Source organism: Myotis davidii, unplaced genomic scaffold (genome assembly GCF_000327345.1).
Source record: "Myotis davidii unplaced genomic scaffold, ASM32734v1 scaffold184, whole genome shotgun sequence".
NCBI classification, from domain to species: Eukaryota; Metazoa; Chordata; class Mammalia; order Chiroptera; family Vespertilionidae; genus Myotis; species Myotis davidii.
This window is the reverse complement of record NW_006297021.1, coordinates 5877364-5903239: the sequence shown is the minus strand read 5'-3', so window position 1 is coordinate 5903239 and position 25876 is coordinate 5877364. Positions and strand designations below refer to the sequence as shown.

The 25876-nt window shown below is 47.1% G+C and overlaps 1 protein-coding gene across 1 annotated transcript in view; it reads left to right on the top strand.

Annotated features, from left to right (window-relative positions):
• Nucleotides 1–404: 404 nt before the first annotated feature.
• The window catches only part of IRF2 (interferon regulatory factor 2), a 94164-nt gene continuing 68692 nt past the window's right edge, over nt 405–25876 (top strand). Inside the window, exon 1 of the mRNA XM_015569747.1 lies at nt 405–469. Within this exon, the coding sequence (XP_015425233.1) occupies nt 428–469 (42 nt within the window). The 5' untranslated portion in view covers nt 405–427. The remainder of the gene's footprint in view (nt 470–25876) is intronic.

Sequence of the window (25876 nt, the reverse complement as noted above, 5' to 3'; positions counted from 1 at the left end):
GTCGGCTCCGCGCCTGTCCAAGTTCGGAGGGTGTCAGGGGTCACCGGTCCTCCTTCCCTGGACGCACCCGCACGCCCGGGTCTCAGTGCATTGGCCGCCCTCACCCCTCGCGCTTTAGGGGGGAGCGGGGAGGGGGCTGGCAGCCCGAGCCCGGCGCAAAGGCAGTATTCCCGGCACCAGTTAGGCGCCCGGGTGGTCGCTGCAGGCACGACCCTTGCTCATCGGCACTAAGTATGACTCCGGGGACAGGCAGGAGAGGTGGCCACACTTGAGCGGCTTGGCTTTCACTGGTTCTTTAACCCCACAGTATGGAGTTTAGAACTTGGGGACATTTTACCCGCTGCCTGCCTCGCCAGTCTCCTCCCTCCAGTGTGGGCAGTGCTCCCCGTCCTGGGTTAGCGAATGAGAAAATGCAGAACCTTTCTGTATGCGGTACCTGTGGCCTTCCGCCACCGGCCTCCCTGTTGCCCGGGGTCGGTCTGCTTTTGATGAATGGCTGGGGGGGTGGAGGACAGTTACATTTCCTGTTGTGGATTTTCAGGAATCACCAAGGTTGCTGTCAAGCCTGCAGTCATTTATTAGTTTTCAGACCGGTTGCAAAGAACGTTGGAACTTAGCAGCCTGCAGGTCTTGGTGTTCAAGGGCAGGTGCAGACAGGGGTCTGGATGGTCTTGATGGTAGACAGATGCACACTCCCTTACCAGGGCTGGAGGGCGGTCCCTGTTTAACTTCATCAGGCAGCAGTTTCAGGGTTCTCAAGTTTTTTCAACCCCCAATCTATCCTTCCTTCCTCCCCGCCCCTTCCTTTTTTTTTTGAGGGGGGGAGGGGAGGAAACCTAAAAAATCCTGGAAAAATCTATTTTTTTAAAAGGAAACTTCAGGAGATTGACTCTGTAGAGTGTAAACTGACATTTCTAAGAGGTAACCTTGAAACATCTATTGATTGATGTGGCAAAGTCCGGAATTTCACTGCAATTAGTGAGTGATTATAATTTATAACAGCCTGTTGTGTAAGAAGTTAGATTTTGGCCTCATAGATCAAAGAGTTCTTCTTGTCTGTTATGATTTGTTACTGCTTCCTAATATTAAACATTTATATATTTCATTCTCAATGAGTTGTCTTTTTCCTGTTGACCTTGAAAAGTCAGAGATAATTCCACATATCTCAGACTGAATTACCTGTAAAAATGTCATCGTCATCAAAAGTAAGGGGTTGCAGTTAAATTGGAAGCAAGTTATGTTCGGCAAATGGTTGCCTAAAAGTCCCGGCAGCGCTGAACTGCGGCCTCCTCACTTTCTCTTCCTCTGCTTTCTGAAATGCTATATTAGGCAAATGCCCCATAGACCGAAGCAAGTTAAAGGTGTTGAAACTTAGTGGAAAATTTGAAACTTTGGATGTTTAACATTTGACGTGCAATGGTAGTCTCATGTTTCCAAGGCCATTGTATTTTTATTCTTTGTATTATCGAGTGTAAGCTCTGTTGTTTTTAGAGAGTTTTCATGCAATTTCCTTTTGATAGAGACCAGACCACTGAACTGTAAATGGGGTATCTGGGGCATGGTTCCATTATATGCTTTATACCAAAAAGGGCTTAAAGCAGACAAAGGCCTGTATTCATTTAATAAATTTCCCTAGAACATTCACTATGCCCCCACACAGTGCTAGACTCTGTGGGTTCAACTGGGGAGCAGGAAGACAATGTCTGTACCCTCTAGAACTGCGGGTCTCAACCTGTGGGTCGCGACCCCTTTGGGTGTTGAACGACCCTTTCACAGGGGTTGCCTAAGACCATCGGAAAACTCATATATAATTACATATTGTTTTTGTGATTAATCACTATGCTTTAATTATGTTCAATTTGTAACAATGAAAATACATCCTGCATATTAGATATTTACATTATGATTCATAACAGTAGCAAAATTACAGTTATGAAGTAGCAACAAAAATAATTTTATGGTTGGGGGTCACAACATGAGGAACTGTATTAAAGGGTCGTGGCATTAGGAAGGTTGAGAACTACTGCTCTAGAGAGACTGTGTTCTAGCTAGTGAGCTGTCAGTACACAACTAAAAACCAAACACAGTAATTATCATTTGGGGTCAGTACTGTGGAAGGTAATAATAATACTTAACTGTAGATCTGATGGTGTTGCTTTGGGGAACAGATAAGTCCTGTGTATGAAAGGAGGTTGCATAGATTGCAGTAATCTATCAATGTGTAAGGCATTAATTTATAGAATTATATCAGATTATTATTAATTAAAAAAAAGAACAGGAAGCCCTGACTACGGATTAAACACTGACTTTCTCTTATAATTTTCAGCACAGACGGATTAAACACTGACTTTCTCTTATAGAATTTTCAGCAGGAAGGGATTTAGCTTATTCTGAGACTACATAAATAATGGTAAGGGATTAAATACGGAATAACTTATGTACAATATCAAAGTGTTTGACAATGAAATATGGTATTGTCAGTGATTTATTTTTTTGGTCAGAAGAAAGGTTAGATGGTAGTCATGGAGACCATATTATATGGAAATAACAATGGTTGGACCGATGTATTTTCCCTCTTATATCAGAGAAAGATCTTTCTAAACTCACTGTGCTTTAGTTTGAATCTTCTTCATCACTGCCTCAGACTCAGTTCACTAGCTGTTATTACAGGTGTGCCCTAACTGATTTTAGTATTTTGTTACGACATCTTTAAAAGGGACTCAGTTAACTTGTATTTATTGAATGCTTATTATGTGCCCAGCACTGTACATGTGAAAGTAATGTGAAACATGTAAAATGTTCTAGGGACATTTATATGTGAAAATAAAAGGATAGTATATATTTATAATATATAATGTAAAAGTACATAAGGTAGTATGTAAAAGTACTATAAATTGTTATGAAATGTCAGTTATTATTAATAATAAAGTCATTTCTTTCATCTGTATGGGACACCATGTTCCTGCCCACACAGGGGTCAGAGGTCAGGGCTTTCTGCCTGCCCCATTGGTGCCCTGGGTTTGGCTCTGAGTGTGTGTGATCAATATTTGCCCCAGGCATGGTGGTCCCCGTGGTGGGAATGGGAGTGAGAAGGTTTGATTAAATCTTGATTTTTCAGAAAACAACAGTAAATTATCTCTAGGGTCCACATTTAAGTCTGAAGCCAATACTTGATCTAAGGCACCGAAGGCCGCGCGCCGGCAGGAAGTGAAGGCCACAGGCTCCTGCTGCTGAGTTTTAACGTCTCCAGGACTTGGCCCGGCCTCACGGCCGCATGCAGGAGGCCCAGATTGCTAGCATTTTACCTTCAGTGATCCCTTTAAAATGATTTCCCCCCTCACCAGGTCCATCTTTCGACAAATTGTCTCTGAAACAAATTGTGTTTCGTTGGGGAGACTTCATATGCCCATTTTTGTTACTCAAACACATAAGGATTCCAGTCAGAAGTCCTGATTGATTCGAGAGAACTAGAATCATCAAATCTAGTTGATCTACTTCCAGCTGGGAAGCTGTTTTCTACCTAAGCGCGTTTCCTTGGGAGGCTTCCCGAGGTGTTGGTTGTTCTGAGACAACATAGATAGCGGTCAGGGATTAAGCAGGGCGGGTCTCTGTTAGCCCGGTTCCTCCGGCTGCCGGCTGCTGTCAGTGACTGAGCTCTGCTTGGGACCCAGGGACCCCAGGGCATGAACTATGCTAGTAACCCAATGAATGCAGACGTTGTGCCCTTATTTCATTTATTTATTAGGTATTTGTCACAACCAGCCATGTCCAAGGCTCTGTGTAGTTGGGGGTGGGTACATGAAGTCCAAGTTCAGAGGCCTGGAGTTGTTTTTTAGCTCTCTGTAACTCGCCAATCACTTCCCCTTTCTGGACCTTAGTTTTCACATCTGTAAATTGGGCCTGCATAGTTCTGTCATCTTTGGACAGGACTTAACGTGTGTATCAAAAGCACCTAGGAGGAGGGGGCCTTTAGAAATCACGCAGGAACCTTCAGATTTGCAACTATCTGCAGCCCCTTCCTCTCCTTCCTCTCTAGCCCTAAGGAACACCCCCTAGTCCCCTCTAGTCAGCCTCTGATATTCACGGGGATGTCCTGAGTCCCTACCCCTCTGGCGTGTGGGCCAGAGCAAAGTGGAGAGGCGCTGAATCACAGATCTCCCAGAGCCAAGTCTTTTTTATTTTTTCATTGGCTCAGAGGCTGTGTTATGTAGGAAGGTGAGCAGATGGAACCTGTTATCCACATTGTAGACAGTGCTTTGAATAGGGAATCTGTGGCCGCTCCCTGTTGGCTCTGCCCGTGTTGACCTTGCTTGTCATATAAAAATGGTAGTACTGTTATGGTGGTGAAAGTTTGAATTTTCCACTCCGAGGAGGCCAGAGGACCTGGTCTCTTTGTGTAGAAAGGACATAACGAGTTGGGGCTTTGTTTTGTATGTTTCTGTTTTGGCTCACATTCCTCCTCTGAGTAGTTAGCTTCAGTAAGCAAGAAAGAACTAGAGTTGAGCACAAACATCTCTGTGTCTCGTGCCCTGTGCACATGCCTGGAGTCCCCATTTTTATGGAAACAGAAGGCTGTGTGGTTCTTTCTGATGATGGAGTCGAAGCATTTTTATCTCAAGGGCAAGACCAATTTAGTTCAATAAAATATCTTTATTTAGGATTTTGCGTGACAAAAGCCTGCCCAGTTTTCATTAAACAAACATTTTTGAGAGTTCACTACTTGCTGTGTAATTTTCATAAAGAATTTCTTTTCAGATGTGCTTAGCAGTCTGCTGCTATCTGTGTAGTCGCATTTGGTACTCACCAATGTGCTCAAGGGAAAGGTGAGCTCCAGTTTAATTTGTTCTTGACCTTATGACTGTCAGGTTTCTGTAGGATCCAGAGAAGTACTTTATAGATAGAATACACTGTCTTGACCCCATAAGCTTAGAATCCTAATCCCCCCCCCCCCCTTAGTTATATAGATCTCAGAGAGGAAGCGAGAGGGAGAGAGAGAGAGATAGAAACATCAGTGATGAGAGAGACTCATTGATCGGCTGCCTCCTGTACACCCCCTACTGGGGATGGAGCCTGAAACCCGGGCATGTGCCCTGGCCAGAATCGAACCTTGACCTCCTGGTTCATAGGTCGACGCTCAACCACTGAGCCACACCAGCCGGGCAAGAATCCTCATTTCATGAGGTTGACATTTTGAGTGAGAAGCAACTGCATACAAACTGCTTTATTTCAGGGAGTATCTGACGTGTTATTTTTAAAGAGAACTTGGTTGTTGTTGTTCTCCTTACCCTAGAATTATTGGAGACGATAAGAAAATGACGGTGATGAGAAGGGTGTCCTCACACCCAGGAAGGGTGCTAGTGGGTATGTGGAGTGGTGGACTAACAGTGGGGAGGGAACTGAATGGGTGACAGTTGGGGGATGAGGTGATGAAAAGGTAGAGAATAGAATCGTGCCTCCTGAATTCTTTTTTTTTAGCTGCCTCCTGCACATCTCCCACTGGGGATGCCCCCGACCGGAATCGAACCTGGGACCCCTCAGTCTGCAGGCCGATGCTCTATCCACTGAGCCAAACCGGCTTTGGCACCTCCTGAATTCTTGAGCGGGAGAGCGAGAAGGAATCAGGCAGGTAGATTGTTTTTTTTTTTTTGCCTTGGCACGAATGTCACTGAAAGCATTTTGTAGGTAGTGGGAGCAAATTGGTAGTTAATTGATAGTAACTCAAGGGTAAGTTGAAATCCTGGAGAACTCCCCACTTCTGACATTGGGGTTAGGCCTCTTATCTGTGGGATGATGACATCTGATGGGAAAACTGCCAGGCACCAGGCACCTTGTCACAGGTGAACAGGAGGTTCTGCGTGGTGTCACTGGGGCGTGGTTGAGGCCGCCATAGAGGTAGTGATAGAGCTGGAGAGGATGGAGGAATTGATCTCCCATCGGAGGCCTCAGTCTCTCCCAAAACTGCCCTTGGAGGCAGCCACGGGCCCTGAGAGGAAGGTACATGTTGATAGAATAGATGAGAAATGCCGCACCAGCTCTCGTATGCCCTCCTCTCTTCGCCCATGCTGGTCTTCCTGCTACTGTTGCATTTTTGTCAGGTTGTAGGAGGTGACTAGGGAATTGGGGAAATAGAACGAAAGGGCCAGTACTGTGCTCCCCTGAAGGATAGACGGCACACGCTAGCACTGAACCATGAGTGCCGGGACGGTCCTGCAGGTCACTGATGTTGAAACTATAAGCACTCCATCACTCCACGTTGTAGTTGGACTTGTACATTGAAATTAACTTTCTGGGATTCAGTTTAGGTTACATACTCAGAGTCTTACAAATGTTAAACTTTCTGTTCTAGTAATTCCATTTCTAGGAACTTAACTCACATGAAGTAACCAGAGATGGAACAAAGATTAGGGACAAGGATGTTTATTCAACTAGTTTTTTGTTATAGTGGAAACTTGGAAATAACCTAAATACCCAACAATAGGAACACATTTAAATGAAATATGGCACATACAGACCGCGGGTATAGAGAGCTTATTACCTTTGTGTTTTGGCATTTAATGATGGGAAAATGTTTGTGTTATATGTTGAGTGGGGGAAAAGAGGATATTCAATTGTGACCTTAATTTTACTTTAAAAATGTTCGTATATTTGTATACACATCATTAAAAAACCCAAAAAAGCTGGAAGGAAACATTTGGATGGTGGGATTATAGGTGTTGGGCTTTCTCCCCTCCTTGAAACACTTGTCTTTTGCACATTGAATACAACAGCACAATTACTTTTTTAAGCAGAAAAATATTCTCAAGGCAACTCTCAGGTGTCCGTCTGACCTCACCTCGGGTGAATGGAAGGTTGGGGTGAGTGAGCTGGATGTGTCTGACGAGGACATTGTGCGTGGACTGGGCCGTTCTCGAGCTCTCTCCACTTGGACGTATGGAGCCAGCCTCTAGCATGAGGGCTTTCCCACGGGGACACGAGAAGGTCCCGCACAGCTCCTGCTGGCTCACGATCCTCAGATCGAAGGATCCTTGGTGAGGTTGCGTCAGGAACTGTGAGGGGCTTGGGGTGTTGAGATATGACCTTTTTATATGTGAATACTGCAGACACAGGACATTGGGAGAAAAGAGTTCTTTACTGATCTTTACAACCAGGTCAGCAGCCGGAGAGATGTTGCCACGCTGGTCCCCATACCTAGACCCCCTGGAAGCTGATGGAACGGGGGCGTGGGTTGGACTCTGTAGGTTCTCATCCTGACCTTTTGGAATGTAAGGCTTTTACAAACTAGAGGTGTCCCTAAGGTCTGGGCGTCATCCCTTTTGGAATGGACATGCTAAGAGAGGTGCGTCTCCCTGGCACTGTGGGGACTTAAGCTGGGGACCTAGTCCAGGCTGAACCCATTGTCCCTCTTGAGGAGATAAGAGAGGTGCAACTATGTTTTTGGATCAGAGCAATTAGCGTAGACAGATGGCTACAGATCCAAGTCTTGTGTCTTGTGAGGAGTTCCCAGAGGCAGTGAGTGCAGGCATTCCTTATCTTTCTGTCATTTATATTCCTGGGCCACGAGAGAAGGAATCCAGGGACGTCGTATCCCGTCCCTCCAACCTTTACCAGTCTCCCATTGGAGGACTTAGTGTGACTCAAAGTGACCTCGGGCTTTTTTATAACTGAAGAACCCTCTGAATTTGTAATGTTTGTCTGAAGTTTTTTTTAGAATAGCTTTGATCCTTTATAGCTACCAGAGACATTTTTGGATGGTTATGAACTAAGGCTAGGTGTAGCTGTGGGGAGGTGAGAAGCAAAATGCCAAAAGCACAGCCAAGAAAGAAGAGAAAGTATTGATGAGGACAACACTGTCCAATACAAATACAATTTTTAATTTTTTAGTAGCAATGTTAGAAAAGCAAAGAGAAGTAGCTGAAATTAATGTAATAGTATTTTGTGTTACCCAGCATATCCAAAATATTATCATTTCAACATGTAATTAATATAAGAACCTCAATGAGACAATTTATGCCCTTTTTTTCATTCTGAATCTTCAGAATCCAATGTGTCTTTTCTGCCCACGCACATCTTAATTCAGCCTGGGCACAGGCTAGTGGCTGCCAGAGTAGACAGTGCGGGATTAGCAAATGTAGCAAGGTGTGAAGAGGAGCAGGGGGAGAAGTTGTAACACGGACAGACAGGACCCAAACCTAGACGGACTGAAGGAGAGCCGAGTCTGAGTGGTCGTTTTGGTTATAGCTGTGCCTGCATCTCCCTGTGCCTCCACCGACAAACCTTAGCTGTCTAGTCAGCCTTAAATAATAAAATGCTTCAAATTTCTTCAGAAGCAAAGCCCTGTGTGTGCCATTCCTATGGTGATCGGTCATGAGCGTCTTGAATCTTTCCTAGCCTCTTGAACTGTTACGAAATCCTTGACTCCTTGGATTTTTCCACGTACAACATCTCCATGGCAAGTTATTTGAGAGGTAGGATGGCGTTGGGTTTCTTTACATTCCCTCCAGCGCTTGATACCAGTAAGAACTAGATAAATATTTGTGGATTTGATTTTGAGCTGTAAGCAAAGGTTAGCTGAGGCGGCTGACTTCCAGCTTGCAATGGTTGGCACAGACCTACTTGTGGTGGAACCTAGTTGTGCATGCGTTGAGCACATGGATGTTGGTATGTGTCGTTTTGTGTTAGGGATTTCAGTATCCGCAGGGTGAAAAATGTTCTTTTTTTTTTTTTCTTGTGTACCTAGGCCTTTAAGAAATCTTTATCAGTGTATTCCTTTGACATTTAAGTTCTAAGGATACTAATACCTTCTTGTACATAAATAAGCTATGTTTGCTGATAAACAGGAGATAAACATTTGGGAGCTACTACTGTCTTGGTGGGTTAGTTAGTTATTAACAGTAACTTTGTTGTTAACAAACTAGAGGCCCAGTGCATGAATTTGTGCACAGGTGGTGTCCGGCCGGCCCTGCCCCAATTGGCGGATAGGGACTAGGCCTGTTGGGAGGAGGAGACGGCAGGAGGTTGGCCGGCCAGCCCCCACTCCCCCATTGGGCCGGTTCTCTGGCCTCAGTGGGTGTCATAGCGACCATTCTGGTCCTTACTGCGTTCTGGTCCTTACTGTGTTCTGGTCGCTGGGTTTTTATATATAGATACTCAGCCCTGTAGCATCTAGGCAGTGAAATTCTTTTGAAATCAAATACAGTATTTCACAGTTGCCTTCATTTGTTCTTTTGGACTGTAATTCTTGGGTGGGAGCAACAGACTTATACACAGAGCCAAGGCAATTTATTTTGACTGAAGCCCACGTAAGAACTGCTTAGGTAGCATTTCTCTGCGAGATTAAATACGACCTTCACTGAATCATGTTAGCAGGGCCAGCAGCTAGAAAAATAAAGACTAAACCAAACCTTCAGCAAAAAAATCCCAGCTGCTCAGTGGCTCAGAGCTTGCATGATTGCTTTCTTCCAATGAAAACACTGTAGATTTAAGTGAATTCTGCTGGGTTTGGGGATTTGCAGCTGATGGAACAGGAAAGTACAATCTCACTTTAAAATAGTAATCTTGAAAGTAAGTCTTTATTGACTCTTCAAAGATTTTGTTTGTGTGGAAAAACTTAACTCAGGCATGGTTTCCCTGACCTTTAAGGCTAATGTCCTCAGGGTAGAATGAGGGTAGAGAATTAGACTTGAGGTGTAGTCCCAAGAGGACGCCCTGAGCATGTGGGGTGTTCTGGGGACTCCCAAGGACCCACACAGATGGCCTGCACCCCTTATCCCCGTTACCAGAATGAAAGTGGGAACTTGGGGGGGCCTGGAAGGGAGGCCCCAGTGGGGAATGTAGATGACCTGTTATTTCCATTTTTGGGTGTGGTCATACAGCTATTGGAGAAGTCAGGGTTAATTTAAAATATTACTGGAGAGGATTTGCCTCTCTCACGGGTGCTTTTAATACATTAAGATTTTTTTTTCTTCAAAGATAGGTTGCAATTTGGGAGATGGGGTAGAGAAGGGTCACCTGGACTTTTGGTCATTCATTCATTCAGTCATTTATTTAACAGGTATTTATTCCAAGCTAACTACACGTAGAAGGAGATATTGACAGGTAAAGAAGCAATCACCTTGGCTTTGAGTTAGCTACGTAGAGGATCTGCATTGCTTCCAGTGAGGAACCTGATTTATACTAATACATGTAAAGCAAGATAAAACCGAACCAAGCAGCTGGGAACTGTGACCGCCGTTCCCGAAGTGATCCTAGATATCTGTGTTCTAGGGTTCTTCCCGAGGCCGCGGGGCTTGTCTCAGGTTGTAGGGCAAGCCACAGTGCTAACACGAAGCATTGTTGGCCAACTGTATACATTTTCTTTCTAAAAGTCAGATTCTCAGCAAATCACAGGACCGGCATACGATAAAGCAGCACCCTCTTTTGTTGTTGCTGCTGCTGTTTTCTGCAGTTCTTCCACACTCAGTTGGGCAGATAGACTTCAGCTGTGGTCTGGTGTCTTTCGTCACTCAGGAAAACCATGTGGGTCAGTCCTGATGGTCGTCTAGGTCCCTCTCCCTCGGGGCAGACACTGTACCCAGCAGGGCCAGCGCGCTGATGAGGACTGTACTGTGCTCCAACCCTCCCAGGGGCGGTGCCCGCAGAGGTTTTCTCCTCAGATGGTTTGAGATGACATCACCATGAAGGGGAAATTGGCCCTTATTTAATTTTGAAAACTCATCCCTAATTCTTATTCTCTCTCTCTCTCTGTTTGGCCAGTGAATGCTTCAAGTTGCCTGGAATGAAAGGATAATTATTATCCGTAACAGGACTGAAGGAAACAGTGGCAGCAAGTAGTGAATTCACAAACACACGTCTAGAGCTTTTGTTGTTGTGGTGAAAGTTACATAACAGACAGCTTAGCATTATAATCATCTTTATACCATCCAGGGGTGTTCAGTGCACTGACAGAGTTGTGCGGCCCTCCTCACCATCCATCTCCAGAGCTTCTCCATCATCGCAAACAGAAACCCTGCACATACATGAACGATAACCCCGCCGCCTCAGCCCCTGGCGAGCACCGTTCTGCTTTCTTTCTCTCTGAATTCGAGTAGGAACCACATGTAAGTGGAATCATACAATATTTGAGATTTTGTAACTGGCTTATTCCACTTCTCAGAATGTTTTCCAGCTTCATCCACGTTGTAGCAAGTATCAAAGCCTCATTATTTTTAAGACAATAATGTTTCACCATTTTCTTTATCCATTCATCTGTTGATGGGCACTTGGGTTGTTATTATCATTTGGCTATTGTGAATCATGCTGTAGTCAACGTTCGTGTACAAGTATCTGTGTGAGTCCCTGTTGGCAGTTCTTTTAATCCAGTGGATCATATGGTAATTCTATGTTTAGCATGTTGAGGAACCCCCAAACTGGTTTCCACAGTGGCTGTATCAGTTACATTCCCATCAGTAATGCCCAGGGGTTCCGATTTCTCCATATCCTCGCCAAAACTTGTTATCTTCTCAAGGTGGTATCTCATTGTGATTGTTATTTCTCTAATAGCTAGTGATATTGAGCATTTTTCATTTGCGTCTTGGCAATTTATGTACCTTTGGAGAAATGTCTATTCCAGTTCTTTGTCCATTTTTGAATTTAATATTTGGGTTCTCTGTTGTTGAGTTGTAGGACTGGGTCATTCTTTTTGTGGGTTCCAAAAATGACATGCTAGTATGGCCTGGAAAACTGACAGATTCTCCCTCATTACAGTATATGAAGCGTGCGGCTCAAAAACATTGATAAAACTTTGAGATGTTGTAAGGCTGATAGAGCATCTACAGAGGAGTTAGATGATCCTGAATGAAGTAAGTCAGAGTGGGAGGGAAGATGGGGAATCACAGAAGATCAGAATTGGAGGTTTCCTTAGAGATTATCGTCAGCCCCTTCATTTCTTCAGCTGGAGAAATCAGGTGTCCGGCCCATGGTCATGTGTCCAGAGGAAGTGCCTGGTATGTGTTGTTGAACTGACTGTGTAGTAAAGGATTAATTTTTTCTTAAAACTTTTAGTAGCAGTGCTTGAATATGGGAGTAAATTAATTATAACAGCTGCTCACATGGTTCCTTCAACACCTGGGGTTCATGGAAAACATGCCAGGCTTTATCACTTTTGTGGTATTAGAATACAGTGAGTAAAAATGTCCTCCATAGCATCTGGGGTCAGGAGAATTTACGCATCATACATTCAGTAATAGTTCAATACTGTTAGCGGGAGTGGATGCAAAAACTTTATTGCTGTAAAAACAGATCTGTTAATTAAAATCAATAGAAGCATTTGTATATTTTTTTGCGAATTATCAACAGAATGAGAAACCATTTATTTGCTTTGATAAGAGCTTTGGTAGATGAAGAAACTCGGTGAACTATCACAGCTTCCCAGTAGCGAATTTACTATTGGTTTACTACACAGCCTTCTCAACTTTTTTATTTCACTCAATCCTTTTGAAAAGTTGGTCTTTACTGAATAATACAGCCCGGTCAGATAGCATGGATTATAACTAAGAGTGAGTTATAAATAATTGGGAAGAAGATACAATTGATAGAACACAGTATGGAAGGAAGAATTACAAAAATGTGTATTCCCTTCAGGCTCAGGGCCAAGGCTTGAAAAAAGATGCTTAAAATTAATATGAGAATGATGAAATTAAGCTGAAGACTTCTTCCTGCAAACAAATATATGTATATTTTCAAGTATATTTTTATTGATTTTAGAATGGAAGGGAGAGGAGGGAGAGAGAGATAGAAACATCAATGATGAGAGAGAATCATTGATCAGCTGCCTCCTGCACGCTCCCACAGGGGATCAAGCCCAAAACCCGGGCAGGTGCCCTGACCGGGATCTGACTGTGGCCTCCTGGTTCACAGGTAAATGCTCACCCACTGAGTCACGCCGGTCAGGCTGCAAACAAATATTTTTAAAGAAAACTCTGAGGAGGATTCATTCCTTCTGCAGGCATTGCTGAGCTGCTCTGTGTGAAGCCTGGGCTGTGGAGATGGAAGGTTGAACATGTCCTGTTCTATCACTTGGCTAGACGAGTAGGCAGGTAAATACTCATCTGTAGACAGAGAAAGAATGAAAGATGTGCTTAATAGAAGCACAGCAAGGAAAAGGCTGTGGGAGGGAAGGGAGAGGAGGGGTGTCTTTGACCAGAGAAATGGGGACGCTCCACCGACCATGAGAAGGAGGGAGTGTCCCTCGGGCAGATGGGTGAGCCCGGCATCTTCTGTTGAAAGAACAGCAAGAGCAGAGGCGTGAAGGATTGAAAACCCTCTCTGGTGGGGCGGCAGCAGTGTCAGAGGGGGTTCCTGGTGGCCCCCAACTTCCTTCTGGGCAAATGCCCTGTGTTTACCAGCAAGGAAGGCCTTGGTTCTGAGGGTAGAGGGTAGAGCAGGCTTTTGGAGGAGCTGGTTCCTGAGGATTTGGAACCTTCTCCCCCTTACCTTGTAGAAAGGGCTGCTGATGGCTGTTAGCAGGCGGGGGTGCAGAGCTGTGTAGGAGGAGATGTCAGGGTGTGCATTGCCTCAGGGACACGATGCGCTGAGCTTGATAATAGCCAGGCCGCTTTCACACGTTCCTAAGAGGAAGTCATGCGCAAGCACAGCAGTGTTTTTTGTCCTCCTGTTGGTTCCTTTGCATTTGGTTATAGAGGGAAGTGATTATGAACAGGTTTGCAATACTCAAGTGAGGTGGAGACGGGGACAGTTGTCTTTAATTCCGAGGAGAAAGCCAAGTGAGGGAGCCAAGAGAATGGCAGGGGCCCCGCAACCACGCCTTCGCACAGCAGGCATTTTTAGGACAGGGCGTCCCCGTGGCTCGGGTCTTGGGGCATCTCAGCAGGGGGCCTGGCCTGTGGGGTGCAGAGGCTCCTCCCTGCCCGGCAGGAGGGGTGCTTGGCAGCCTCTCCGAGTGACACCGTGGGAGGGCCGGTGTGTGGAGCCTTCGGGTCAAGCCTAAGCTACAGGGACTCAGGAAGCCCAGGGCAGCGGGGGGCATCCCCAGGGCTGAGAACGGCGCCACCATCGGTGCGGAGGCTGTAACCCGTGGCCGTCTGGCTGTGCTGGTAGCGTTCATTGGGTATTTGTCGGGCTCTGCACTTCATTGTAGGGATACGGTTTGAAGGCCTTCTTCAAAGGCCCTGGAGAGTTCTTTGCTCTGTTTCAGTATATCACGCTCTACATCTCTGACCAGTATATCACACTCTGCATCTATGACCAATGTATCACGCTCTACATCTCTAACCAGTGACTGCCTTTTTGACCCCAATAGACATTTCAGGGTGCCCATTCCTTATGTGAGGGCTCAGCAAACCCCAGGACTCAGTACATGTTGGTTGAATTAAATTATAATGATTGACCTAGTTCTCCTTTGTTGTTCCCTGTCCAGACATAGACCCTCCGCAGTGCCTTGGAGCTAACAGGGCCCACGTGCTGTGTTTGCCAGTGAGGGACAGGGCCAGAGAGCAGGTGGAGGCTCATGGACCAGGCTGGGTGTGCCCTGGGCCGCCACCAACACAGGTGCCTGTGGAGGGGCCAGGACAGGTGGCTCTCTGTGGTTAGCCGGTCAGTCAGGCTGTGTCTCTGCCACATGCGCCCATTTCCCAGGGGCACAGCTTCTGGGGTTACTAACAAGTAGTTCACGAGCCGTCCACACCCCCTCCCGCGCCCTGTGGTGCTCTTACTTCTGTTTGGAAGGTCCTTCCTTCTCATCCACCTGAGGATCCCTTACCTTTCCAGGGCCAGTTCAGATGCCCCCTCTTCTTTGGAATCTTCCAGAATTCTCACTCTCCTCTGGGCTTTTATATAATAGTATAGTTACCCCCGCCCCCGCAAATGCCTTCCAAAAGTCCCCCTGTATAAAACCCAGGTCACATGCATTGTGAGGCTAATGAGATGGTGGGGGTGGGTCTGGTGCAGAGAATGAACCCAGCAGCGGCCCTGTGGAGCGCCTGTGTTCAGTTGGCAGGGGTGCGTTATGCCGTACAGTGCGTTGTTAGGGCTGTAGCATCCTGTGTGTGCCTCCAGTGTCAGCTTCAGGACACGGCCCCTTGTGTTACAGTGGCTGTGCGTTGCGTTGCAGACCTTTGAGGAGAGAGGTCACGTCCCCATCTTGGTAGCCCTCCCCCTGAGTTTTCCCCAGTGCTTGGCTCAGTACTTAGCTCAACAAGATTTTTTTTTTTTTTAAATCTCACCCAAGGATAATTTTCCCATTGATTTTTAGAGAAAGTGGAAGAGAAAGGGAAAAAGAGAGAAATATCTATGCGAGAGAAACAGGTCAATTGGTTGCCTCCTACACGAGCCCTAACCAGGGCCCGGGCCAGGGAGGAACCTGCAACCGAGGTACATGCTCTTGATGGAATTGAACCCGGGACCATTTGGTCCACAGGCTGACTCTCTGTCTACTGAGCCAAACTGCCTAGGGCTCAACAAGGTATTTTTTAAAAAATATTTTTTATTGTTTTTTTTTTTTTTTTTTTTTTACAGAGAGGAAGGGAGAGGGATAGAGAGTTAGAAACATCAATGAGAGAGAAACATCGACCAGCTGCCTCCTGCACACCCCCTACTGGGGATGTGCCCGCAACCAAGGTACATGCCCTTGACCAGAATTGAACCTGGGGCCTTTCTGTCCGAAGGCTGACGCTATCCACTGAGCCAAACCGGTTAGGGCTCAATAAGATTTTTTGAATGAGATATTGAATAAGTGTAAGTTAGAAGTTTGTACTTACACTTAGCCTGATTCACCTGGGAAATGTCTTGACAATAGTAAATTTATCCTTTTCTTAGTTGCATGTTTTTGCAATCATTTTCCCTTGCTTGTTTATCATAATAAGTTTTATCCATCACAACATACAGTTCCTATCTCTGCCTTTTCTCCACCATACCCCCGCCCTTAGTGGGTACTATGGGAGACATTGACCCCCTCCTCAATAATTACTACATATGATGGGAAAGGTGCTGTGCTTGATATTCTGGGAAGTTTAAAGGTGAATAAGATGGGATTCCTGCTCACAAGGACTTTGTACAGAGATATATCTGTTTTCAAGTACGTGAAGCTCTGAGCTTTGGTTGTTTTAGAACAGTGGTTCTCAACCTGTGGGTCACGACCCCTTTGGCGGTCGAACGACCCTTTCACAGGGGGTCGCCTAAGACCATCCTGCAGATCAGATATTTACATGACGATTCATAACAGTAGCAACATGGCAGTTATGAAGTAGCAACGAAAATAATTTTATGGTTGGGTCACAACACGAGGAACTGTATTTAAAGGGCCAGAAGGTTGAGAACCACTGTTTTAGAAGGTGGAAGGAATCAGGCATAAGAAGTCAGATGGGACAGGGCTGAGTGGTGGCGGCTGGGAACCCAGCGTTGGTTCAGCGGGTGGGCCGGGCCACTGGAGGGTTTCGAATAGGGCGACTGCGACGTTTGGGAAGATGAGTCTGGCCGGCAGAAGGCAGAGTGGAGACGAAGCTAATATTCCGGGAGGTGGACGTGGACATCCTCCTCCTCCTGAGGATGGAGCCTGCGTGGCCCGCTCCGTGACTCGGTGGAGTCCAGCTCTCCTATTGGGAATTTCCTTGTGGACGTCTTAGGGGCGACCGAAGCCATCATCTCGTACTTTCCCTCCTCATATACACGTCCTTTACGTCTTTCTCACAGTGGCGTTGCCAGGTTGCTATGAAGATGTCTTTCCAGATGAGGAGACTAAGGCTTGGGGGAGATGATAGGTTGAGAGTGGGGAGGTTGGAAACCAGGTGTGCTTGACACCAAGCCTGAGGTCTCGCCAGCACCTTCTGCTTCAGCAAGGACAGGGAAGGGAGGGAAACAGTGTGGTCCAGAAAGGGTTGGCAAAGGGGGTTCGGGGGGGGGTAGTGGAATACAGGGGACGCCAAATCCAGTGTCAGGTACTGTTGGAGCTAGTTGAGCAGCGGAAGTACCTTCTAAGAATATTTGAAGACGGTTGTGCCGTGTGCGGAGGAGACGGTCTTTGCTTCAGACGTACTGCTGTGCTCAGGGTGGGTAGCACTGTTCGCTCTTTTCTAGTTGGACTTCTTTGCAAAAGTGTACAGTTTGTGTGTTGGATTTTGGCCTGATTTGCATATAAAGAGTTGAATTGGATGCTGAGTAATAATAATAACAACAGGAATTTTCTGTAGCCCTTTATTTTGAGAGGTTCCTGGCAGAGGGGACGACTCAGAGGAAATCCCCAAAGGATAAGTGGGAGCAACAGCAGGAAGGAGGCTGCGGGCACAGCCTGTGGCTCCCTCGTTCTCACCAGGGGAAAAGCCAGGCAGCCCCTTCAAGGCCAGCCTTTCTCAGAGCGCGTTCTCTCCAGGCGGCGGTCTTTCAGGAAGGCATAAAGCGCCCGGCACGGATTTGAAAACATGGCAGCACACAGTCTGTCATTGTGTGCAATAGGTTTTCTTGGAAGGTGCCAGTGTGCTGGCCCTTCTAACAATCTCTGTCATTTGACTTTTCAAACGTAAGCACTGAAAGTATTGCCGCCTCCCCTCTCCCTGTCCCCTCGTCTTCTCTGTGTTCCTGGTGGACAGTCACACCCTTTGCAGGTCTGGGAGCGTGGAAAGGAGGCGGGAGGGATGCAGCGACTTGGGTGACAAACGACGCAGGTAATTCGGGTCCTGCCCTTGATCACACGCACCGTCCTGTGTAACTTCCCCCACATTTTCCCAGTGTCCCTGAGGACTAAGGTGTCTTCCCTGGCATTCAAACGGCTGGCTTTGATGGACGGTCCAGGGATGCCCACCTCTTCGTGGGAAGAGGGGCAGATGGAAGTGAGCCCTCCACTTACTAGTAACTCCGCAGGGAAGCGGTGCCTTTCCGAGTTGGCTGTCCTCTGGACCGGCCAAGGCGGTGCTCAGAGGACATGCTGACTCAGGGAAAGCCGGCCGCTCCCTTTCCCGTTCTCCATATGGGAGGGTTGGAACATGCAGGAGGAGCCCGGCCCCATATGCTTTGAAATCTGTGCGTGGTTCTTGCTTTGCTGAGTTGCAGAATCCGATGCCATCCAGGTCCTGGAGTCCCAGCATGATTTCAAATGTATGAAATCTGTTTAAAAGCCAGTCCACCCTTGTAGGTCCTTATTACCTTCCATGAATTCTTCTAGAAAACACTCTTTAAAAGACGATGGAGTAAAAAAAATGCTGTTAGATTTTCATAACTGAAGTGTACCTGGAAAGTAATTTATCTGTGCAACTTTGTAAGACTTTCTCCTCTTGTTGTGTTTTTTTTTTTATGAGACAGAATATTACATTTGTATCTGCAACAGATTGAATGATCATTGAGTACCTTTTTCTAAAGAAAACATGCATCACACATGATTGCGTGGGAAACATTCCTAGAGGTGGTACGGCTGGGTCAGAGGATGCCATCTGAAATCTTTGACATCCGTCTCCCAGCTGCTGCCTGGAAAGGTTGTTCTTGCTTCTACTGCAACCCGTAGTACCTGTGAGTTAGAAGGCACCGCCCTAGCTATTTGACCCTCATCTAACCTCGCAAAGCCCCATGGGAACAGAGAGGGTCAGTAACCTGCCCGTGGTCTCACTGCTAAGTGCCAGAGCTGGGATTTGGCCCCACAGCCGGGTGCACAGGCCCACCGTCACCTTTTCTGCTGTAACTGCCATGCCAGCGCCGGTCTGAGGAAATGGAAGCAGACTGCTGTGAGGAGACTCTTCCTTCTGAGAGTCCCTGGGTGTGGGCTTGATCTCTTTAACCCTCATTCTTGATTCATCAGATAGGGGCAGGGGATTTTCCGGCCGCACAGCCTCTGGTCCCTGCATTCCTTAGGCAACTCGGAAAGTGTTCTCCAAGAAGCACTGTCACTTTGGAGATCCGGCCCTTTGCCTTGGCCCGTCTGCTGGCTGTGGGCTAGGAAGGGCAGGGGACAGCGTGACATCATTGATCTTTAAGACCCTCCCTGCCTCGCGCCCAGAGGTGCTGCTGGGACCCAGGCCTGGTCAGGGTCTTGCGGGGTCAGGAGGTCAAATAGAGGTGTGGAGGTTTAACAAAGCTTGTCTTAGGAATTTCAGGTTTTAAACCCGTGCTTATCTTCGCCGCTGAAATCACACAAAAAGTTTTCATCAGTGCAGCCCCGGGGTCACGCAGGGTCAGAAGACTTCCTCTTTTAGGAAAAGCCCCAGACCGCTCACTTATCTCTTAGTTCCATCCTCGCTGGTGGGGGATTTGCATCGTTAGCTTCCCCTCCCCTAGAACAAAGACCCCGCAAACAGAAGGTGTTGGGAAATGCCACTGCATGTCCCCATGTCCCATCAGCAGGCCCGGGGACTTTGACACTCATGTTCCCTGAAATGTTCGGAACACGAGTTCCCAACGTGAGGAAGCACCCGTCGGAACCAGCACGCTGTCCAAGTAGAGCTTGGAAACGCGCCAGTTTTCTTGCACGTTCCCGTGTGAGCACCCAGAGGGCACATTCTGTCCCCTCGAGGTGCAAGCCTGTTCTCGGATGCTTGCGCTCCGATAACGGCGCAGAGAGTCGGCTTTGGCGCAGACCCAGCGCAGCTTCCTGTTCTTAAATCAGGACAAGTCGTGCCTACCTGGCAGGGTGATTGTGAGGGTTAAATAGATCGTGTATATAAAACACAGAGCCTAATCCCAGGGGCATCTGTAAACAGCCATTGACATCATCACCCCACACCCCCTTAGCTCCTGAGGACTCAGGAGACCGCGTGTGTGTGTTTTTGGAAGCAAGTTTTGACATTTTTATGCATCTGTTTATAAACAGTTCTGTTCAGCGCATGTGAATGTAAACGCTGGTGAGTTCCGTGGTGGGAAGGTGGAGCCTGGGGCTCCCTCACCTTGGCCATCCTTAGCCTCGGAGCGGTTTCCTCCTGCACATGGCCAGGCGTGCGACCAAGTCCCCCAGCACCTGCGCGGGTCAGTGTGCGTGACACTCCTCCCATCTCCGTACCAGGTAACACGTTTGTCCTCTCATGCAAAGCTCTAGTAAGTGCTAAGGAAAGGGAGGAGTTAAGCTTTCCAGAAGGTTCCTGAGTACACCTGCCTTTGGGCCTCCACGGTAGTTTTTTTTGTTTCATGTCACAGTTTCCAGAGAGCAGGCAGGCTTCTATGAACTGGGAGAGTGGCTCATGGACCCCTCAGAGGATGGCATAGTTCTCATTCATGCTGCATGGACAGCAATAAACCAGCTCAATTTAACCGACACTCATAAAAGTGTTCTTTGTAATAAATTTAGTTTTTTAAAATCCTCACCCGAAGATGTGTTTATTGATTTTAGAGAGAGACGAAGGGAGAGAGAGAGACAGATAGAAACATCTATGGGTTGTCTCCTCCTGTATATGCCCCAACCTGGGTATGTGCCCTGACTGGGAATCGAACCTCCAACCTTTTTTGGTGAGTCGGATGATGCTCCAACCAGCTGAGCCACCTGGCTGGCGCTAAATTTAATGTTTGAAATAAAATTTAAAATGTCATAAGAGTAGGAATAGTGTCATTGTAAAGGAAACTTAGGGGAGATATTTAAAAGAAGTTTTGAATCTTATTGAAAGCTTTTCTTATTTTATAAATAAATATTGTATGTATTAGATTGGTAAAGTAAAACATGTACCATATATATATATGCACATTGCTAGGCAGACCTAATTTTAAGTCAATAATAATTTTTAAATGGCAACTTAGGATTTCAAATTTTGTGGAAATGTTAAGCAAAGGTATTTCCCCACTCTCTAATATGCAAATGCAGTCTGCATTCAAACTGTTCCATTTCAGGACTATAAAGGTGCTGTTACTCGCTAATTTAAACATAGTGTGTGCCAGATTAATTTATAATGTAAGTACAATTTAAGGAAGAAGAGGCTGATTTCCTTGTATATAACATGGGAACAGTGATATTTTCCCAGGATAGAAATAACTTGAAATCAATTACAGATCCAAATCCCTCATTTGCAACCCAAATAGCTCTGGAAACTGAGAATTTCTGCCGTGACTCACTGGGCAGAGTCGCCAGCCCTGAATTGGCATAAAGCTATTCATAGAATTTGCTAATTCCAGTCGGTGTGAATGCTCACGTCTTACAGCAGAAATACTCCTGCGTTGGCTAAGTGGTTGTGATTGCTGGGAGTGTTATGTTTTGGATGGTATGTGCACCATATTATCGCTCTAAAATCCAAAAAGTTCTGAATCCTGAAACACATTTGGTCCAAGCCTTTTCAATGAGAGAGAGTGAACCAGTTCCCAGGGCAACTGTCTCCTGTAACCAGAGGAGCCTCACGTCTGGTTTCCCCAGGGACTGTCCCTCTTTACATCCACTCAGAGGCAAGTATAACTATTAACAAGGCCCCGTTCACGCTCGGAGGTGGCCCGTGCGGACGCGGTCACCACGCGCACCTGTTGGGTTCTTGGTATTGGCAGCACCGTGTTGGTGAGCATCAGTACTTTTCTAGTGAATTCTCATAGATAGAGCTTTCAGGTAAACAAGTTCCAGTTGCTGTCTTGAAAACCCGAAATAAGATGAAGCATTGATTATGAGAAGTAATTTTTAAAATGTATATACCCCACTGCTTTCTTAGCATCCCCACGGCGTTGCTATACACCTTTTCTGTTTTATGGGCCAGTGGTCATGTTCCTCGTTGTAACTGCTTTTCCTAGGCTGCAGGGCCCCTCGGGGCTCCCCCTTTGACTATCATGGTGCTGGCATGCATGGTCAGCTCACAGTCTCTTAGGCAAGCATCTCCAGGCCCTGGGAACCGAGGGTGAACAGGCAGAACTGGTCTTGGAGGTGAGCGTCTTGTGAGGCCTGGCCTGGCCCGGGGAGAGGAAGGAGGCTTGTGAGGAGGTGGTTTGGAAGCTAAGACCTGGAGAGAGTCAGCCAGTGAGAGGGGGCACTCCTGAGCCGAAGGGACAGTAATAGGTGCAGACACTGTGGCCCTGTCCGCGGGCTGGAGGCCCGGGAGGAAGGACGGGCCTCGCACCACAGTGGGCCTCTGGCAGGTCGTATTTGTGCTTTTTCTCCGAGCTCCGGCCGCAGGTTGGGGTGGGGTGAGGAGGACCCTCAGCGTAGCTCTTTGGTGCTGCTGTGTGAAGGAAGGGATTGTTCCTGACCCGCTGGTTTCACTTTCTATCTGACAGTGTTCTAGCGGCTCCGGCTCCAGGAGAATGTAAATATGGGCGCTGTGTTCTCAGAGGCCAAGGCGGCTGAAACCTCCAGCCAAGTCAGCGAGGAGAACTGCAGGGTATCCAGGCCCCGGAGTCTACCCGTTGAGGAAAAGCTGTAGATGAGAAACAAAAAGCAAAACCCTGACTCACGGGGCCCTTTTTTGAGCCAAGCTCTTGCAAGGCGCTGGCAGCGGGAATATTGTCATGGGAGAAAATGAAACTGTGCTGGGAGCGCCAGCTCCGGGAGCTCTGGGGACAGCTGGGGGCTGGCCTGGCGTGCCCCGCGGAGGACACGGTGGCGGGGCCTCTGACGGCTGAATATCGAGTCAGTGTGGCCGGTGGCCGCCCAGGGATGGTGCTCCTAACTTCTGTTTTTTTATTGTGGCGAAACACACGTACGTAAAATTTGCCATCTTAATCCTTTCAGTAGTTCTTTTTTAAAAGTTAAATTTATCTGGGTGACATCGGTTAATAGAATTATATAGGTTTCAGGTGCATAATTCTGTGGTGCATCATCTGTGTGTTGTGTTGTGTGTTCACCACCCAGAGTTAAATCTTCTTCCGTCACCATACTTTGACCCCCTTACCCTCTTACTGCCCCCCTCCCCTCTGGTAACCCCACACTGTTGTCTGTGAGTTTTGTTTGTTTGTCTTGTTTGTGACAACATGGGTGCACCTTGAGAACATCATGCTAACCTCTTTCCTCTGCTCTAACGTAACCTGTGAGGTGAGGCAGTTCACTTGGTCACCAACCTTGCGCCTTACAATTTAAAGAACTTCAATGAAATATCAGTACAGAAGGTTGACTGGAGGTAATCCTTGATGCTTAAATCAGTCGGAGGGCCTTCTTCAAAACACACAGGCGAGCCTTTTGGTTGCCTCACTCTCTGTTTTCTACACCACCCACCATGGAAACGAAACGTGGAGCATCCCTCCTCTCTTCCCCGCGGGGGCGGGGGGGGGGTGGAGGATGAAGTGTGGGGGCTCCCAGCTCAGTGAGTTGTTGCTTGCCTGCGCTGCCCCTCGTGGACGGAGGGACACGGTGATGGATGCGTGTATTGATATAGCCGTGGTACCTGGATCAAGAAAAAGCCGCCGGCTGTTGAATTTGAGTGCCACAAGGGGGAATTTCCCCGGGTTTATTGTATTCCCAGAAATGCTGTCGTTCCCCTCTGGGCTCTGTGTAAATCACCTGTGTACTTCGTTAATATCTTTCTCTCCAAGTCTTTTTCTTTGCCACTACTTTCAGACTTACACCGAAGTTGCAAAAATAGTACAAATAATTATTTTTTCTGAACCTTCGGAGAGTGACTTGCCAAAATGACGTCCCATCACTCCTGAATACTTGAGTGTATCCTTCCTGCAACCAGGGGCCCTCTCCAGGTGACCACACTGTGACCGTCACAACCGGGCAGTTGACACTGGTGCCAACTAAGCCCCAGGCCCCATGCAGGTTTGCCGGTTGTCTCATCGATGCCCCTCGTAGCTCAGGAATCCGAGTCAGGCTCGGTGTCATGCCTCTTTAATCTCTCCTTAATTCCCATGGGTTTGACTTTTTATTACATATTTTTATTGTTTTCATAGATGAAGGAAGTCAGAGAGAGAGAGAGAGAGAGAGAGACATCAATGATGAGAGAGAGAATCATTGATTGGCTGCCTCCTGGACGCCTCTCCCTGGGGATCTAGCACGAAACCCGGGCATGTGCCCTGACCAGGATTGGAACCACAACCTCCTGGTTCATAGGTTGATGCTCAAGCACTGAGCCACGCCGGCCGGGTGGGTTTGACATGTTTGACAATGACAAGCCAGGTGTCTTACAGCATGTCCGTCAGTTTGGGTTTGTTGGTGGCTTTCTCATGATTAGATTGAGGCTGTTTATTTTCTGTGAGAATATCACCGAGCAAAGCTCTGTTCTTACTGCCTCCTCTCAGGGGGAGCATGACTTTGCCTTGTTCTTTTATTGGTGATGTTCTTTCGATCATTTGGTTAAGGAGGTATCTGTCAGGCTTCTCCATTGTAAAGTTTTCCCCTTTGTAATAGGAATATTTTGTGGGAGGTACTTTGAGACGCTGTAGGTGGCCCATTTCCCATCAACCTTTCACCCGCTGATCTTGGCGTCCATTGATGTTTCCTGGCTGAATAATTACTCCTTGATAGCTGCCAAATGGCGATCTAGTTCAATCATCTTCCCACACTTGCTCGTTGGCATTCTGCTTTATGGAAAAGCTTTCTGTCCTCCCTGTTTACTTTTTCATAGGTCCCTGTTTTATTCAATGGGCTGTAACATTTTTTTGTCATTATTTGGATGCTCAGATTGTCTCCGATCTGGCCAGGGGGAGTCCTGTACTTGGCTGCTATATCCTCCTGATGTTTTCCCAGCATGCTTTGAGCACCTCCTTGCTTTCTGGCCTCCCTCCCCCACATGGTTCAGGCTCACCTTCTGCTTTCCCTGCCCTAGCCCTGTTTTTCCAAGAAGCCCCATTCCTTCAGTGGAGAATGGAATCGAGAAACTAAGACGTGGGCCGGCGCTGCTCATCACCATGAGAGAATGGCGTCCCCAGGCCCTCCGCGTGGACAGGGTCGGGGAGCATGCGCTCTTTAGACATACACTTACACAGACACGTACTTTTTGTGTGTGTTTTATCCCTCTGCGTACGGAGATGGATGACAAACCATGAATTCAGTGCTATTCTGATCCAGCACCCAGGGTTACTCTAGGGCAGGCTTTTGTTTTGTTTTTCTCTTCTGTATTTGCACTTCCTTCTCCAGTAGTGAGAAACCTGTCTGTCATTATCCTTAATATATTAATTAACTTAGTCACCTGTGTGTGTCTAATCCAGCCGTGGGCAAACTACGGCCCACAGGCCGGATCGGCCCGTTTGAAATGAATAAAACTAAAAAAAAAAAAAAGACCGTACCCTTTTATGTAATGATGTTTACTTTGGATTTATATTAGTTCACACAAACACTCCATCCATGCTTTTGTTCCGGCCCTCCGGTCCAGATTAAGAACCCATTGTGGCCCTCGAGTCAAAAAGTTTGCCCACCCCTGGTCATGTTCCGAAGGTGCTCACCTGAATGAGGATGCCCTCCTCACCTCTGTCCTCGGCTCCTACACCCTGGGCGGGGCTGCCCTCCTGAGCAGAAGCCCATTCACTGGGCTTGGGCCCTGACACCCCCATTTGGCCTGGTCTTCCTCCCGCCTCTGCCCTCGCGACCCCGCCTGGGCTCCAGTCCTCCACCCGCCAGGTGCTGCTGCCTGCTCCCCACAATGGACACCCTCTTTATGTTGCACCCCGCACCGAGGCATTTCTGCCCCCCTCCCCTGGTGACTGCTGTGTTAGGTTTGTCAGGGCTGCCGTCACAAAGGTCCAGAAGTCCGAAATCACAGGGTCAGCACGATTGGTTCCCCGGGGACTCCAGGGAGCTATGCTAACTTACATATGACTAACATAGAATACATCAAATATATACATAGTACAATTATACTTATTCATTCCACATTAGCTTATGTATTCTTTTTTTACCATATTCTTTGTTTTTATTGCTTAAAGTATTACAAAGGGTATTACATATGTGTCCATTTTTCCCCCCGCCCTAGACAGTCCCCTATCCCCCCCTATCCCCCAGTGTCTTATGTCTATTGGTTATGCTTATATGCATGCATACAAGTCCTTTGGTTGATCTCTTACCCCCCTACCT